Genomic DNA, 16,780 nt, shown 5'->3' on the forward strand with positions numbered 1-16,780 from the left:
GTGGATAACATGGCTAAGAGCATTAGCTCGCTAATGCATGAATATCGCTGACTTTTCAGCGATATTCATGCTTTGCGGCGATTTTTATCGCATTTGCGTTAAACCTTGGTAATACCAAGGTTTATTTGCGGTAAAAATCGCCGCAGCTCAGCGGTAAATTTTTCCCGCTAACCAAGCAATAGCGATAATTATCGCTATTGCTTGGTAATATGCCCCATAATTTTTTAAACCATTGACACACCAATACTAGTTACTACATACGCACTCACTGATTCCTATGTCTAAACACAGATTCACTCATTCACCCATACAATCATTCATACATACAATCACTCATCTTTACAACACTATCATATGCACTCATACACCTATACAGACACTCACACTCTGCCACTCATCCATGGAGTTACTCACACACCTAGTCAGTCCTGTAAAGAATCAATCACACTTCCATTTTCTAATCAATACAGTTAAACATAGAGTACCTTACATTTTCAAACCTATACTAACACATACTTACTCTCTTATACCATCATTGATACAAGAACACATTGATCTGCACAGAGTTACACATCTCCCAGCCAGCCACACACACACTCAGTCTCCCATACAAATACTTCGACAATCAATCAATAACCCATATAGTTACTCACATAGCTACTGATCAACACATGCAGCAGTTTACAGAACCACAGACATAATGAAGCACAAATTAAGACAGTTTAGTCACTAACCCATGCGCTCAGTGAGACACATTAAATCACTCACTCATACAGTCAGTCATGCACCTACTAAATCCTTCATCCAGACACTTATACATCCACTCATTCTTCAATATGAAAGACATATTTTAACTTTACAGAAACATACAGTCACTGGGTGTTGTCATCAGTGATGTCATTTGAGATGTCATCAGTGATGTCATCAGTGATGTCACTGACCATGTCATGAATGATGTAATATGTGACATCATCAGCAGTGGATTGCGGGTGCGCGATATATAGTTAGTGCAACTAACTATATATGCGAATTTCAATGGTTTTGTGCGAGTAAAATAAGGTTTTGTAAATGCTAATCCCTAACTATATATGGTCTATAACCTATGGTTTTTTCAGTGAATATATATATATATATATATATATATATATATATATATATATATATATATATATATTTATTTATTTATATACATATATCACATATGTTAAGAGAAGCGCCTCTCCAAGGTCTGTAAAAGATTTGAACAAATATTTGAGAAAGTATCTGCCACAGGAGCTGGAATACACACAGGTAGTCATAGGGTTACAGTAGAATGATAGATAACCTTGACCCTCTCCCCTAAAATTCATCTTTATAACCTCTCATATTTGTTTATGCATGTAATACCACATCACATCATATATGATATCACTAATGTTTGCACATGACTGAACATGATGTGCCATTTATCATGTGCACAGCTAGTCATCTGATTGTTACTATTTCCCATTTCCACTGCATTGTAACACACCAGTGAGATTTTGGGGTGCATTTTCATGTTTTGATTTTGTTTTATTCAAGGAAGAAATCAAGAATCAAGAAACGGTGTTAGACCTCAACGCGCTGATAGTAATGCTGCAAAAGGAGAAAACAACGCTCCTCAACAGGATAGAGGATGAAGTGGAGACCATCACGCAGGTGATACAGGGGAGGAATGAGAAACATTTCTCACTCACTGTTCTGATCCAGGACATAGAGAGGAAGTGTCAGCAGTCACCTGTGGAATTACTACAGGTGAGTATTCAAATCAGAAGGTGTGTATAGAGTTATTAAATGTGAGATGCTAACTCATATATATTCACCCTTTTCCACCTTTCTTTCATCTCAACTGTCAGTATATCTATACATTTTGAACCTTAATTTCTCCAAAACTAGTGGGTGCATTTACCCCAAAAGACTGCAAGCCAGCTTTCTGATTAAAGATCTAGCTTCCTGGGTAAAGATCTAGCTTTCTCCAGATATTGTACAATTAGGTTCAGCTGTTGTCTCTGTAGCTCTGTCTAAAATTCCTTATGGAAATGGAAATTGTATGGGGAAATTGTATTTTGGGACTCCGCTGTTTTTGACCCCATTTGACGGAAAACCCCAAACCTTTCCAGGAAGGAGTGTTATGATTCGCAATGTACCCCAATATAAGCTTGGGTAGTCTCCTAACCTTTCACCTACATTTACCCTGCCATTGTACTACATAATGGTGTTGGTGCTGACCTTTTACCTAATTAGGTGCTGCATAAATGAAGTGTGGTTTTCTCCGAAAACTAGCCTCATATATTATGAATGAGGATTCTCAGATGCACAGCAGGATTGCCATCTTCCTCATAACAACTGTGTATAAGGTTCATCACAATCGTCATCCTCGGCTGACATGACAAGACAAGGTACACCTACATTTACCCTGCCATTGTACTACATAATGGTTTTGGTGCTGACCTTTTACCTAATTAGGTGCTGCATAAATGACGTCTGGTTTTCTCCAAAAACTAGCCTCATATATTATGAATGAGGATTCTCAGATGCACAGCAGGATTGCCATCTTCCTCATAATAACTGTGTATTAGGTTCATCACTATCGTCATCCTCGGCTGACATGACAAGACAAGGTAGAACCCCTGAGGGTACCTCTTGGGTATATAAATACCACATATTCACTGAGTCAGGTAGAGGAGTAAGACTTCCATACTGACCCACTGACATGAGACACCGAGGTCCCTGCATGCAGATCCTCCAGGACGCAGTGGTCTGACATCCCTCGCAGGGTGTCCAACTTGAGACCAAGACAGGGTCCTTCATTTCCTCACATCAGGTAATGGGGTTGGCTCTATCCTAAGGGTTATGCTACATACATGGTAGGTACATTTAGGTACATCTAGTTAGGATTGGCATCGTAGGAGTATGCATTATTACTGTCATGTATTTATATGCCTGCATATATTGATTGTTTTAGCACGATGGTAGAATTCTACCATCTATTTACTCTGTTGGTGCTTATAACCATATACATCTGTTTCTGTCTTATGGCTATTGCAGTACACAAATTTTACACTAGATTGACGCTGGTTCACTAAATGCTTATTGAAAACGTCCCCATCTTTTATTCTGTGTATCTCTCTGAGACAAAGTGAGCACGAGTGACTGCCGAAAGTACTGTACTGTTTCCACAATCCCTGAGGAGTCAGGGTTGTCATGCTCGATAGTTGCCAGAAACTATTCGCTCCTTGGTGAGAGGGGCACATAGTGGCAGTGTAAGCTACCTGGTATACAGGTGAACATATCCGGTGGGGGTGTCTGGAATCAGTCTGAACACCAATCCCACAGTTTATGTTGTCTAAACACGCAGATCCTATAAAGATTTATAGGAAGTACATGAAAGGAGCTGAGGTGCATACATTTTTTGTTGAAAAGTTTTGTGATGATTCACCAAATGGCACCAAACTTAGTAGCAAAAAAAATAAAACTTACATATATGAAGTTCTGATGCTCTCCCCTGGCATGTTCCTGTGATGAAGACCAAAAGGGTAAAACTATTTGTAGGTTTTTTTCTCCTCAGAATGAATGCATGTTTACAGTGGCAATACCATATTTGGGGGAGGGGGGGTCAGCATGAACAGGATGAATGCTCCTATTGACCTCCATCGGTAGGTATACAGAACATGGACTAATTAGAATGGGACAGCCAATGGATATCTTAGCAATGGGCGAAGGATGGGTTTAATCTTCATGGTCTGGGCCTGGCTGTTAATTTGTCCGTTGTGCCCCAGTGGCTGGCCTGATAAGTGGATCAGCAGTTTTGATACTTGCATGGGATAGAAAGTTTATGGGGTGTGAGTCATCTGAAAAGAGAGTCATGCAGTGTTTAGTTGCATCTTAGAGAGAAATGACTCAGCACCCTGCAGGAACACCCTGGCTTGGAACGTGACTCTCAGTATTAGACAGGGTAAGAAGAGATCTCCAAGAGTAGGATGGATCCAAGTACAATCTGTATTGAACTTCTATTTGATGATACCTTAATGTGACCTGATACCCACCAACCATTCCTGAGGATGGAGTGGCTGGTGACACAGAGCAGAGGGTCCGGAGGAGAACATTGAGTTGAATACATCTGCTATTCACCACTTGTGGCACCAACCTTGCGGCCGACTGCCTAGAGGGGAATTTTCATACTGTCTTGTTCTAGATGGCTGCAATCCCTGTCCTGGATATCTGCCAGGTGCAAACATAAGCATCCAATGTTGGAAGCCCTTGATAGCTCACTTCTTTGTCAGTTCTCTTAAAGAACGGGTTGGAAGGAGTTCTACCTTACAGGGATCACAGGCTTGCACTACCTCTCTTGTAGGTCTGCTCCAATTCCCATAACTTTTGGGTCAATGTGGTGTCCTGTATCTCCCCTTGTTTCCCCTTTTTGTGTGTGTGTGATCAGGTGTATGGCATGTGTGTTTGTGATGTCATTGAATGGAACAGACCTCTTTTGCCTCAACCCTCCACTTTTCCCTTGTACAGTACCTTAGTAAACTCATAAATAACTTCAGAAAATACACCAGGCAAAGTCTCCTCAAGAACCTCTTTAACGCTAACCTGAGCCACTCCATAATGAAGCATCTGTTTTCTATCCTGCTGAGTGACTCAACCTCACAGTGCTAAGCTGAAGCTAGTAAAGACTGTATACATAAGTTCTGTTTCTCTGTTAAGTGCACACATTTGACTCCAACTGTATTATTTCAGTGGCATTTTGCGTTGAAGGTGTCCACCTGAACTGAGCTCTAATCATAGAGATTCATCCACCTCAGCATACTTGTGTGTTTGTTAGCTCCTGTAGGACTGTGGCAGGTTATTTCATCGTGACAGGTTATAGAATTTGAAGAATGGTTCCACCAGTAAGTGTTTCCCAACTGAGAATGCTCTTTTGCTGGTACTGCTTTTCTCTGCTTGGTCGGTGGACCTTTGCATTAGAGGTAAGAGGGAATAAACATAAATTACAAAATCCAATAACAGTGTAACAACATTTTCACTCAATAAGACTAAGACTACTAAACAAAGTTCAAGGGTTTTATTACAAACTCAAAAACAAACTAATATAAATGAGGTTCAGAAGCAAATTATAGAAATATAGTATCACAGAATGAACCAGGACCTCCTAATATTTCTGTATAAACAATAAGAAACACAGCAAAAACTCAGTGGCTGCAATACAAAAGATGAGAAAAAGAATCTCTAGGTTTATTTGCAGAATTCGACCCTTTTTGCTTAATCATTTTTTATTTCTGATAAATCTATCTTATCCTACTCTATACTAACTTCAGGGAAACACTAGTAAGCAATGGGAAGCAAGGAACAGGTGTCAGCATCAGGGACTCTTTCGTAAATGTACTTCCACCCTACAAAGAACAACATGAAGCAACACAGTGAGAGGAATAACATTAGAAGTCTGTATTTTGTGAAATCCTAAAGGGTTCTGGTCTCTAACAATAAAACATCTGTTAACACACAAGCATTCAAAGTAACGAACAGCATCACTTTTCAGTACATTTCCCTTGTTTTAGGTAGAGTGTAGCAACATTCAGCTATTCTTCCACACTCTTGTGGGGGCATATTTCATTGTCCTTGAGCGTCCCTCGCTGCCATGGAAACTCATCTCCCACCCTGATAACATTTCGAGAAATTCCTCCAGTCCCTCAATATCACTAAAAACAAAAAGTGCATAATTCTAACTAAGGGGGTCATTAGGATCGCGGACGGACTTGCGTCCGTCCGCGACCCCAGAGCAGGAGGGAACCTCCGCATGGCATGCAGAGTTCCCTCCTGTGCAATTAGGATGTGACCGCAAGGGTTGCGGTCACATCCTCTATTTTTAACATTGCTGCGGGTGGAGCTTCAAGCTGCACCCGCAGCAATGTTAAAAACGCACGCATTGCATTTGTATGTAGAAAGTGGCAGGCACTGCGCGGTGCCTGCCGCTTACTGCATACAAATGCAGGGGGGTACCATAGGTACCCCCCATGTGCACCCCCCACCCCCTTCACCTAGGGGTCCCGCAACGGGCCCCCGCAGTGAAGTTACACATGCTTTTCCACGGCGGGAAAGCCGCCGCGGAAAAGCATGTTTCCATGCACATCCTAATCTGGCTGACGGTGTCTGAGAGACACCGTCACCATATTAGTGCTTTTCCGCCGCGGTTGTAAGCCAACCGCGGAGGAAAAGCTGCGGACGGAAACCAGGACCCACCAGCCATCCTAATGTGGCGGTGGGTCTTGGTGGGTCCGCAGAGGATTTTCCGCATCCTCCAGGCCGGCGGTGGCTTCCGCCGGTCCGGAGGATGCGGAAAATCCTCCATCCTAATGAGGCCCTAAGTCTTGTATCTGCACCTGCCGAGGAGAGAATTTCCAAACAAAACCACTCTGACGTGAAAGTAAACATTGAAACTCAGAAGCTTAAGGCCTTTGGTTACGCTAAGTTAACATAGCAGTTAGAGTGCATTCCAGCATTTGAATATCTGTGCACATACTTTTAAATGAATACATGTGTAAATATTAGGTGAAATAAATCAGTTACATTAATGGTGTGTCAGATTTAAATAATTCGAATAATTGTGAGTAAGGGCTACATATCTAATAACATTTTCAACATTAATATTCACTTATTAAAGTACTTTGTGAAAAGTTATCATGTGGCATTTCAGTAATACATTCAAAATCACCCTTAGTATATTAAAAGCTTAGAACACACAAACTAAAAAAGTTGGAAACTACATAAAATAGCAAAAAGAAGTAATGCATAGGACAGGAGCTTAATTAAGCTGCTCCAATCCCCTCTGATGGCAAATCAAACCATCACTTCAATCTCTAGATCTTATCAGATAACCGATTCAAACCTTGTAGTCTTAATTGCCTTTTCGTCTAAGTTCTTCAAGAAGTTTTATATGCTGATAATAACTGCTCTGCTTCTTTTAGAGTTCCACATCAGATCTCTTTCTCTTCACCCCCTTTTTTGCTTTCATCCCTTTGGTAGACCTTAAAAGACAAAATTCCAACTATTGCACAGAGCACAATAATCACAAGAGACGTCAAATAGATCCCAATAATCCACTCACCAAATTTCCAAACCAATTTCCAACTGCACTCAATCTATTTTCGCTCGCCTCCTAGGCACCTGCCGCTGGCAGCCCACATGAATCCTTCTGCAAATCAGTAATATTCTTGATATATTTCTGTAAATCCTTGCTGGTATCTGGAATATATGCACAGCACTGCTGAACCTTTGACATTCGGCAGACTCCGCCTTCTTTTGCAAGCAGGATGTTTAACGCAAGTCTATTCTACAAAACAATTGACTTAATAGCAGTCATATCAGTTGCTACACGAATCAAAGCTCCTGCTGTACTTGTAGACAACTTATGAACTACTGTGGACAACTTTCTAATCTTAATATCATTTAGTATCACCCCGTACATTTGGAATAATTGTGCCAAATATATCTCCAACAATTGTTCCAGCATTAGCTCCTCTCTGTGATCTAATTTGCTGCTTCCATATGGGATAAGCAAGATTCTCTACATGGTATATCTTAGGAAAAACTATACCTAGATAACAAGTGCCATACCATTTTCTAGGCAATTTGAAATATTCATTTTTTCCACAAATAAAGTCAACCCCAGGAATTCCACTATCATCTACATTTGAGTATAATTCCCATTGTGCTCTGACTTCAAAAGTGTGATCCAATTTACTCATAATTTCCCTGTATGTTTGGGGATCTAAGGATAATGCTCCAGTACCTCCTGCCATTTTATGATCCACTTCCTCTTGTGACCAACTGGTTATCTTGGTTAATCCAATGATATTTCCTAATACTGCTCGAAATCTATCTTATACTAAATATATAAACTTATGTTCCATAGCCGTTAACAAACGAGTCGAATTATGTTGATGAGCGTAGGCTGTGTCTAATGTTTTGACAGGTACGAAGTATCTTCGAACAGGCTCACTTATTTGAGAACATGCCTGTTGATTCAAGTGTTTAACCATGGTAACTTCTGAAAGAACTAAATCATAATTTGAAGAGTAATACTGGAAATCGCTTTGTCTATAGAAGAGACTCAGTATCAAACTACAAGAAACCCCATATGTTAAATGTAAATGGTGGTAAGGGATGTCTTCAGCCACTGAGGCAGGCACTTGCATTCAAATGCAGCAATCCCTTGCATCCTTGGCATTGACAAATTCATAAAGTAATCTGGTATATGCATTTAACATGTAATCCCCTTTAGATAAATTAGTATGCAAATCTAAATCACCTAATGGAAGTTTTTATTAGCTACATGTTATTATTTGGGTTTAGATGGAACCTTCTCCTCTACAACATTACATACAGGGGAATGAAACCCAAGAAGCAGCAAAATAATTATTACTACAACTACAATTAACACAGTAATCCCTAGGACCTAAGATAATATTAGTTAGTTTCCATAACGTGACTCAAATCAGACCAGTGGGTGGAGCATAGCAGCAACAGAGTCTTCCTTGTTGATCTCTACCTGGGCAAAAGCAAAACCAAGTTTGTGATGTACAACAGCACTATATACACATCTTTGTGAGACTTTCCTAGCCCTACTCCATGTTCTTCTCAAGGCAACCCTAAGTTTATTCTTCTTCCACTCGGCCCAAGGTAATCTTCTTATCCCTTTCAAGCAAATTATAAAGTTTCATTATGTAAAGTTAGTCCCAAAGTGTTCTGGTGACAAATAGTCTAATGAAGTCTAGTTCCAAAATAAAATGACACAATTTGTTCAGTTCCACAGGTGATTCTCTTGAATCCAACATAGGAAAATCAATCATAACCAGGACAACATGTCTGACATGGCTAACTCTTGTTGGAATGGGAAGGTGTATTAGTAGGTATAATTGATATAGTGAAGTCAGGTAATAGCAGATGACCCTTCAATAAAGTCCTAGAATTCTCCGAACTCTCTCTCTAGCTCATTTGCAGCCAAGTATGTCCACTCAGGAGAAGAGTATCTCCTACAAGGCAACCTCAACCTCTTTGACCTCCTCAAAGCAGGTTCCTAGCCTCTTGTTCACTCAGATCGGACTCTTCAAATGCTTCCGGAATAGCTGGGAGCTTACGTTCGGTTTGCAACTTCAGTCTCTACCATTCTTGCTTTCTGGGCCAACATTCCCTCGCTGCTACTGACGGTTCTACAACACTAGGTCCTTTGTCTAGTGTCAGACAAAGGACACTTAGGTATGAATCTACCTCATCTACACAAGTGTCAATACTTAGGTCTGAATCTACCTCATTTACCACCACAGAACAAGTTTCTTCATTACCTGCCATTTCGTCAAGACATCCCTCAGACTGATCAAGTGCTTTTCCAGGGTCTGGCTGGTCCCCGACCTCTTGACTAACCTGTTCCTGTGGCTTCTCAGCCACCACTGGTGCTTCTGGTCTTCTGGGAGAGGTGCTGTAATTTCATCCAGGGGACACTGAACTCTGCGAGCACGGGCAGGATGCATCCAGTTAGGGAGGCCTTCGCACTTCACAGCAGTTGTGGTGACAAGGATCACTTGGTTAGGGCCATGCTAACGAGGTTCCGGCAACACTTCCCCACGTGTTTTTCCACCAAGACTTAGTCACAGGGACTGAGATCATGGCACTGCTCCCGATGAGGAGCGGCTGTGGCTGCTTCAACCTGATGAGACACAGAATGCAACATGTCAGGCAATCCTTTGCATTAATCTAAGATTAGGTGATCTGTGATATTCACAAGAACTTTTGCAGCCCAGTTGGTAATCACTTAGCTCTCCCCATGATAATTTCATAAGGAGAAAACCCAAGTCTCCGATCACGGAAACCGCAGAGACTTATCAACAGAAGAAGAAACGCATCAGGCCATTTCAGAGATATTGAAGCACACACTTTAGCCAATCTGGATTTCAGTGTTCCAAAGACCTGTTCCACAATGACAGAAGCCTCAGGCCAATAACTGCAATGTAGTCTCTGCTCCACTTGTAATGCTGCGCACAACATTCTCAGGACCTAATTATTAAAATGAATCCTCGGTCTGACTCCAGAGAAGTTGGAAATTCAAACCTAGGGATAAGTTCCCTCAAAAGCAGCTTAGGTACAGTGAGACTATCACACCTTGTAGTCCGATAGGCTTCAACCCAACATGAAAAAATGCACACCACCACCAAAACGTATCTCAGTCGATTGTACACAGGCATCTTAATAAAGTCAAGCTGCATTCTGTTGAAAGGACCTCCCGACCTCCCTATGTGACTCAGTGTAACTACAGTTGTTTTCCCCACATTCATCTGTTGGCAAACAACACACCTATGACACAACGTTTCTGCCATCAATCTGAACTTGGGACTGAATCACGTCAGCCGAACAACCTGACCATGGCATCTCTTCCTACATGCATCGGTCCATGGTAATGCCCAGCCATAGGTGGCAATAAACTGTTATGCAACACAGGTCTTCCATCTCCTGAAACACAAATGTCATCCTCTCTTTTTACACAACCTGTCCTTTCCCGACTCTGCTGCTCTGTCTCTGTCACTTCCTCTTGCAACCTCTTAACCACTTCCCAAGTATTGGCAACAGTTTCATCTGTTCCCTCATTGGTTTACTCTCCATTAAAAGTACAAGCATTATGAGCACAATATTTTGCGACTTCATCGCCGTATCTGTTGCCAACATTCACATAATCATCTCCTTTGCAATGTACAGAACATTTCATGACCACACCTTATGCAAGTAACCGCAAGGCCTCCAACAGCTTATGTACTTGCTCTCCATTGTGAATGGGGGATCCTGATGAGGTCATGAACCCCCTTTGAGCCCATAACTGTTTGGAGTAGTGCACCACACCGAACACTTACAATCCGTGAAAACTCATCACCTTTATCTGATCTGAAACACAGTATGCTATTGTAAGGGCAATCAATTCAGCTACCTGAACGGAAAATACTTCATCTAACAAGGCAGCTTCCACTACCCCTGACACAATACACACTACATAAGCAGCACAGAGTTCCTTTTTGGTCTCGTAAATATGAACCATCCACCAACAGTGCATAGTCAGTTTCAGGTAGTGGTTCATCTTGTCCATCTGGTCTGGGTTTGGTGCACACCTCAGTGACATTGAGACAGTTGTGTTCTACTTCATCAGAATTGACATCACAATCAGGAAGAGGTAACAAAATAGCAGGATTCAGAACAGCACAATGTTTTAACATGACGTTCTCATCTGCCAAAATAACCCTTCGCACTTAGTAAGGCGGTTATTCGACAGGTGCTGCGTACTTGTTCTAGTCAACAAAATGTTATCAGAGTGGGAACCATAGACAGTTACTGGGTGACCCATTACAATGTTTTCACACCTTTCGATACTGGCACCTGCGGCCAGGTAGTGGTTCATCTTGTCCATCTGGTCTGGGTTTGGTGCACACCTCAGTGACATTGAGACAGTTGTGTTCTACTTCATCAGAATTGACATCACAATCAGGAAGAGGTAACAAAATAGCAGGATTCAGAACAGCACAATGTTTTAACATGACGTTCTCATCTGCCAAAATAACCCTTCGCACTTAGTAAGGCGGTTATTCGACAGGTGCTGCGTACTTGTTCTAGTCAACAAAATGTTATCAGAGTGGGAACCATAGACAGTTACTGGGTGACCCATTACAATGTTTTCACACCTTTCGATACTGGCACCTGCGGCTGCCAAGGATTTCAAACATCCAAGCAGCGCTGAGGCTATGGGATCTAATGTAGCTAAAAAATATGCAATAGCCCTCCTGGCACCCCGATTATTCTGTGTCAAGACTGAGAGTGCACACCTCTCCCTCTCACTCTAGAAAAGTGAAAATGCTTTGTTGTAGTCAAGAATTCCTAGCGCCGGGGCACGACAGAGACTCACTCTCGCTATCTAGGAACACAATCAAACAGTCATTGTCCCAAGACAAAGGAGCCAACACATCTTTGTGTGTCAGCCTCTTTAATGGCTTAGCCACTAGATAAAAGTTGGGCATTCACTGGTTACAGTATTCAACTATTCCTAAAAACATCCAGACTTCTTTCTGAATCATTGACGGATCCATCTGCATGATTGCCAAGATTCTTTCCTGTGACACCTTTCTTGCAGCTCTCACAAAATGATGTCCTAGATACAGGACCTCTGTTAAAAAGTACTGCAACTTGTTGGAGGACACTTTATATCCCTATTTGGCCAAATGGTTCAATAAGGCAATAGTATCAATCTTACAAGCTTGGCAAGTATTTGATGCAATCAGTAGGTCATCAATATACTGGACCAACACTGAATTGCAGGGCATGATCAAAGATTCCAGATTCTTTTTCAACATCTGGTTGAAGATGTGTACCCTTGAGGAACTTGACATCATGCCAAAACACTTCTGCTGAACCAGAGAGTGAAGAGAAACTGACTGTTCTCATGCAACGGTACAGAGAAAAATGCCTGGCAATGGTCAATGACAGTGAAACATTCTGCTTCACATGCTCTGGACCAAAGAAGAGGCCAAATTGAACAGAGATATCCTTTCAGATATTTTGAAACTGGAAGATGTAATGAGGATACCATGGCTAAGATATGTTTTAAATGTTTTAAAAGATCTTGGCCGTCTAGAGTATTTTACTAATCCTTCTACCATTAGGGCAATAACAAGGAAGGAATTAAGAAAAGAGGTTATTTTGCTCCTGGATACCATTAGAATGTCATCTGAGATTTTAAAACCCACAGTCCTGCGCAATCAGTTGGTTTTAACCACTTTTAATATTCAACGCTATTTAACTTTTGTACCTGGTGCCTATGACAGGTTTTTACTAACTCGATTTAGGCTGGGGGTCTTTCATAGACTAGTCACTTTTCCCATAACGAATGACTGGTCTCAAGACCTCCAGCTATGCCCCTGTGATAACATCTCCCCACAATCCACGATTCATGTCATTCTCTTTTGTAGGTTTTATTCCGCTGCAAGGAGCCTGCTCCTAGTTCCTATCCTAAAACAGTTTGGGCTTCGCCAATGCTGCCCTGCTTTTTTGGCATTACAATATTTATATAATGGGCATAGTGTTTTTAGGATAACAATTTTCTTGAAAAAAGCTTTGAGCCAAAGGAAACAAATGCACATTTAACTGTTCTTAATGAGATGAGGGCTTTTGTAAGTTTAATACTTTTTTAATTCTTTCAACTGGAGTTTATGTAAAATAATGTATGAACTTATAACCTATGAATTGTTTTAATGTACTTTGTAATCTTGTGCTTTTATGATTGTTTGCCTAATCAATTGAATAAAGCCTTCTTTGACTTAACTTTGACATATGGAATTTAAAATTGAAACATAGCTGGATTCAGTACCACGGAACAACAGTGGATCAAAATGTTATTTGACTCCCCATTATTTCTTTCAAAATCCCCAGCTGGATCATGTTCCTAATCACCAGAGTGATAACCAGCAACCGTTTCTGGGGTCAGATTGTACTGAGCGGTTCTTGGATATATGGCATTAGGCTTTACTTGTATCTGGACAGGCTCAACTCCTTAAATGGGGCCAATAACCTTTCCTGAGAAATCTCAAACTACAATCCTTACAGCATCCCAGCCATCATATCAACTGCCATCACAGGGAACATTATAACAACCAAATTCTGATTTGCAATCTTGAAGGCAATAGCTTCATCATTCGTCAGAAGCTCAATGCCCTATGGTGTGCAGTAAATTGTACAATTTAACTTGCCTAACAAACCACTTCACAAACAAACACACAGGGCTGGAATCGCATACCACATATTGATGATTCTCACTGAAAGACCCTATATTTACAGAGACCTCTTTGGTCAAGGAACTAGTCATTTGCTTATTTGCTACTCCTACAACATGGATTTTTCATCCCAAGAGGGGTAGGTTTGGAATCTCCACTGTTATCACAGTAAAGGGGGTAGCACCAGTATCAATTAGGGATGTGACGGGGTGGCCATCTACTTCAGCATCTACAAATGGGCCAATTTGCTCTACCTACAAGACTGCTCCAAGTGCACAATCATCCTCTCCTCTCAGGCACCATCAGGAGAAGTGATCGCACCCTTAGATTTCAGATGGCTCAAACGCAGGAAACTGCTGAGCTATATTTTGGTTCTGGAAAGAATTCTGATTCATGTTTGGGATCTGGTTTGGGTTGAACCTTGGGTTATTGGCATTCTGCTGAGGCATCAGAGGTTTTAAGGTTTTGGCCTCGGTCCATTTTGCAACTGCATCGGGTTACTATTTTGAGGCTGAGCTGACCCTGCATTTTGTCCTTGAATAGCTGGATTAAGATGACATTCTCATTTCCAATTCCCCAATCTATTACAATAATGACATGGATTTGACTTTTTCAAAGTGGCCACATCAATCCCAGTACTCGGATCAATATGAATACCTCAACTTCTACCTTACACCTGGAAACCTCCTCCACCTTGCAACACAAATGCTCCATGTCGGAAAGCACCCTGCATAGGGGCCACATTTCCCATAAAGGGCTAGTTCTGACACCCCTCTGAGCTGCCTACATCTGCACAATCATTAGCTTCTCCTTAAGCCTCATCTGCTTCATCTCAATATCGTCATGGCTATAAATGGCATAACGTAAAATCTCATAAATTGACTTATTTTGCCAGCAAATTAAGTGTTATTGAACTCTAGACACAAACTACCCCATGTCCTTAGGTTACAACATGTCCATCCCACAATCTATCATAGAATGCATGAACCATCTCTCTAGGTTCTTGGTGAGTAAGGGCTACCTTTCCAATAACATATTCAACAATAGTATCCATTTATTAAATGACTTTGTTAAAGGTTATCATGGAGCATTTCAGTAATACATTCTAAATCCCACCTAGTTTATTAAATGTTTATAACACACAAACTAAAGAAGTAGTAACTTATATAAATTAACTGAAATAAGAATGGTATCGGAGTGGAGCTAAAATTAAGCTGCTCCACCACACAGTTAAGTCCTTGGGGCTAGGCAAGTAAGACTTTGACTACTGGTGGAGCATATATTATCTTTTTCTATAAGATGATTCTTTAAAGTGAATTCTCGCAAGGAACCTGGGGCAAGATATACGACCCTTTCATTTAGTGCCTCGCTATTTGCGACTCATTGTGATTCGCAAATTGCGAGGCGCTAAATGAAATGTACAACAGTGTTATTACACTGTTTTGCCTTTCCCAATGGGGTCGCAAATTGCGAGGCTCATTAATAATAATAATGAGCCTGTCACAATTTGCGAGCCCATTGGGAATGCCAGCCCTCCCAGGGATGCTGGCCTGCTAGGCTCAGCAGACCACCATGTCCGGGACTGCTTTTTAATAAAGCATCTTTTTTTTTTTTAAATACAGCTCGTTTTCCTTAAAGGAAAATTGGATGCATTTTTTTTTAAAATGAAACGTTTTCGTTTATTTTTTTAAGGGCAGGCAGTTGTCCCTGGGGCCACTGCCTGCACTTAAAAAATATTTTTAGAGACAGTCACAAAGTGTAAGGGGTCCCCTGGGGACACCTTCCAAATTGAGACTGCTTTACCACCCTCTTGAAGAGGGTGGTAATTTGCGAGTGTTTGGGGGTTGGGGTCAACGTGTTTCGAACCAACGATGGCCATCCACTTTCCTGCAACGATACATGAGTGACAATAAAGTGTCATGTTCAGTTTCGGCTCCATCCAGTCCGTGTCCTGAGGAGAACCCATACTAATATTGTGGTTCGAAACGCGTTGACCCCAAGCCCGGGAAAAAGAAGAAGGGTGCCACTAGGGCCATTCAAATTTATACATCCTGCCATCCCTAGTTTTGCAACCCTACAATTTACTTCCCTATCCCTGGTTTAGTAAGACAGGCAGGCAGTGTTTTTGAATTGTTTGTCCGCCTGTCTTCTCGTACCTAATACAAAGGACTGGTTCCTAATGTGAATTAATTGTTAGGTATTTGATTAAATTGTTTTTGGTGTTGCCTATATGAACTGATAGTATTGATTATATAGATTTTGAGCACTTGTATAGCACTTGTATATTTATGCACACTTTACTTGTCTGTATGTATTTTTTCACTGTTCGCGGACTGTCCGTTTGATGACATATACAAATCAAATGGTAAAATGTTTTTCTAAAAAGATAAAAATACTAAAATAAAATAGGTGATCCCCCAGAACTGATAGGCTGGGTGGTATCAAAAATCTAAAAAATAAATCTGTCTGGCTATTTTGTTTGTTGAGTATATTTGAGTGGTCCAAGCCAGTTCAGATACAGGACCCAAACCTTCCTCCTTGCCCCGTTACTACATACTAAGTCAACCTGGGGAGCCTTAAAAAGAACTGAGGAAAACAAGTAATACCCTGCCCCCAGCCTCCATATCTAATGTTTTCTGGCTATGAGTGGGATTTCCGATTGCACCAACAAAATGTATTCATTTAATAAAGAGTTTATGGGGGGCGTGGCTTGAGCGCCGACTGAGATGGTAGTGGGCTGATCTTGCTCCCGACCGAGATGGAAGGGCGACCAATAGTACAGCTCTGCGGGGACTTTCATTTGCAGATTTAGCCATTGGAATGGTTGCTGCTTCCGAAACACCCTTCTACATGCTGCTGTGAGCCGCTATACTGCTGAAACTGGACTTTGTTGTGCGGTGCGCTCCCTGTGTGGATCGCGGCCGCCATTTTGTGTGCATTGCAGTTCTGCTTCAGCGCTTCAG

General features: G+C 41.3%; 1 protein-coding gene across 1 annotated transcript in view; it reads left to right on the forward strand.

Annotated features, from left to right (window-relative positions):
* LOC147697775 (E3 ubiquitin-protein ligase TRIM39-like) overlaps positions 1-16,780 on the forward strand; it is a 367,381-nt gene that overhangs the window by 174,194 nt on the left and 176,407 nt on the right. The window contains exon 3 of the mRNA XM_086933341.1: positions 1,561-1,773. Within this exon, the coding sequence (XP_086789467.1) occupies positions 1,561-1,773 (213 nt within the window). The remainder of the gene's footprint in view (positions 1-1,560; positions 1,774-16,780) is intronic.

The sequence above is a fragment of the Lissotriton vulgaris genome, chromosome 8 (assembly GCF_964263255.1).
Source record: "Lissotriton vulgaris chromosome 8, aLisVul1.2, whole genome shotgun sequence".
In the NCBI taxonomy this organism is placed as follows: domain Eukaryota; kingdom Metazoa; phylum Chordata; class Amphibia; order Caudata; family Salamandridae; genus Lissotriton; species Lissotriton vulgaris.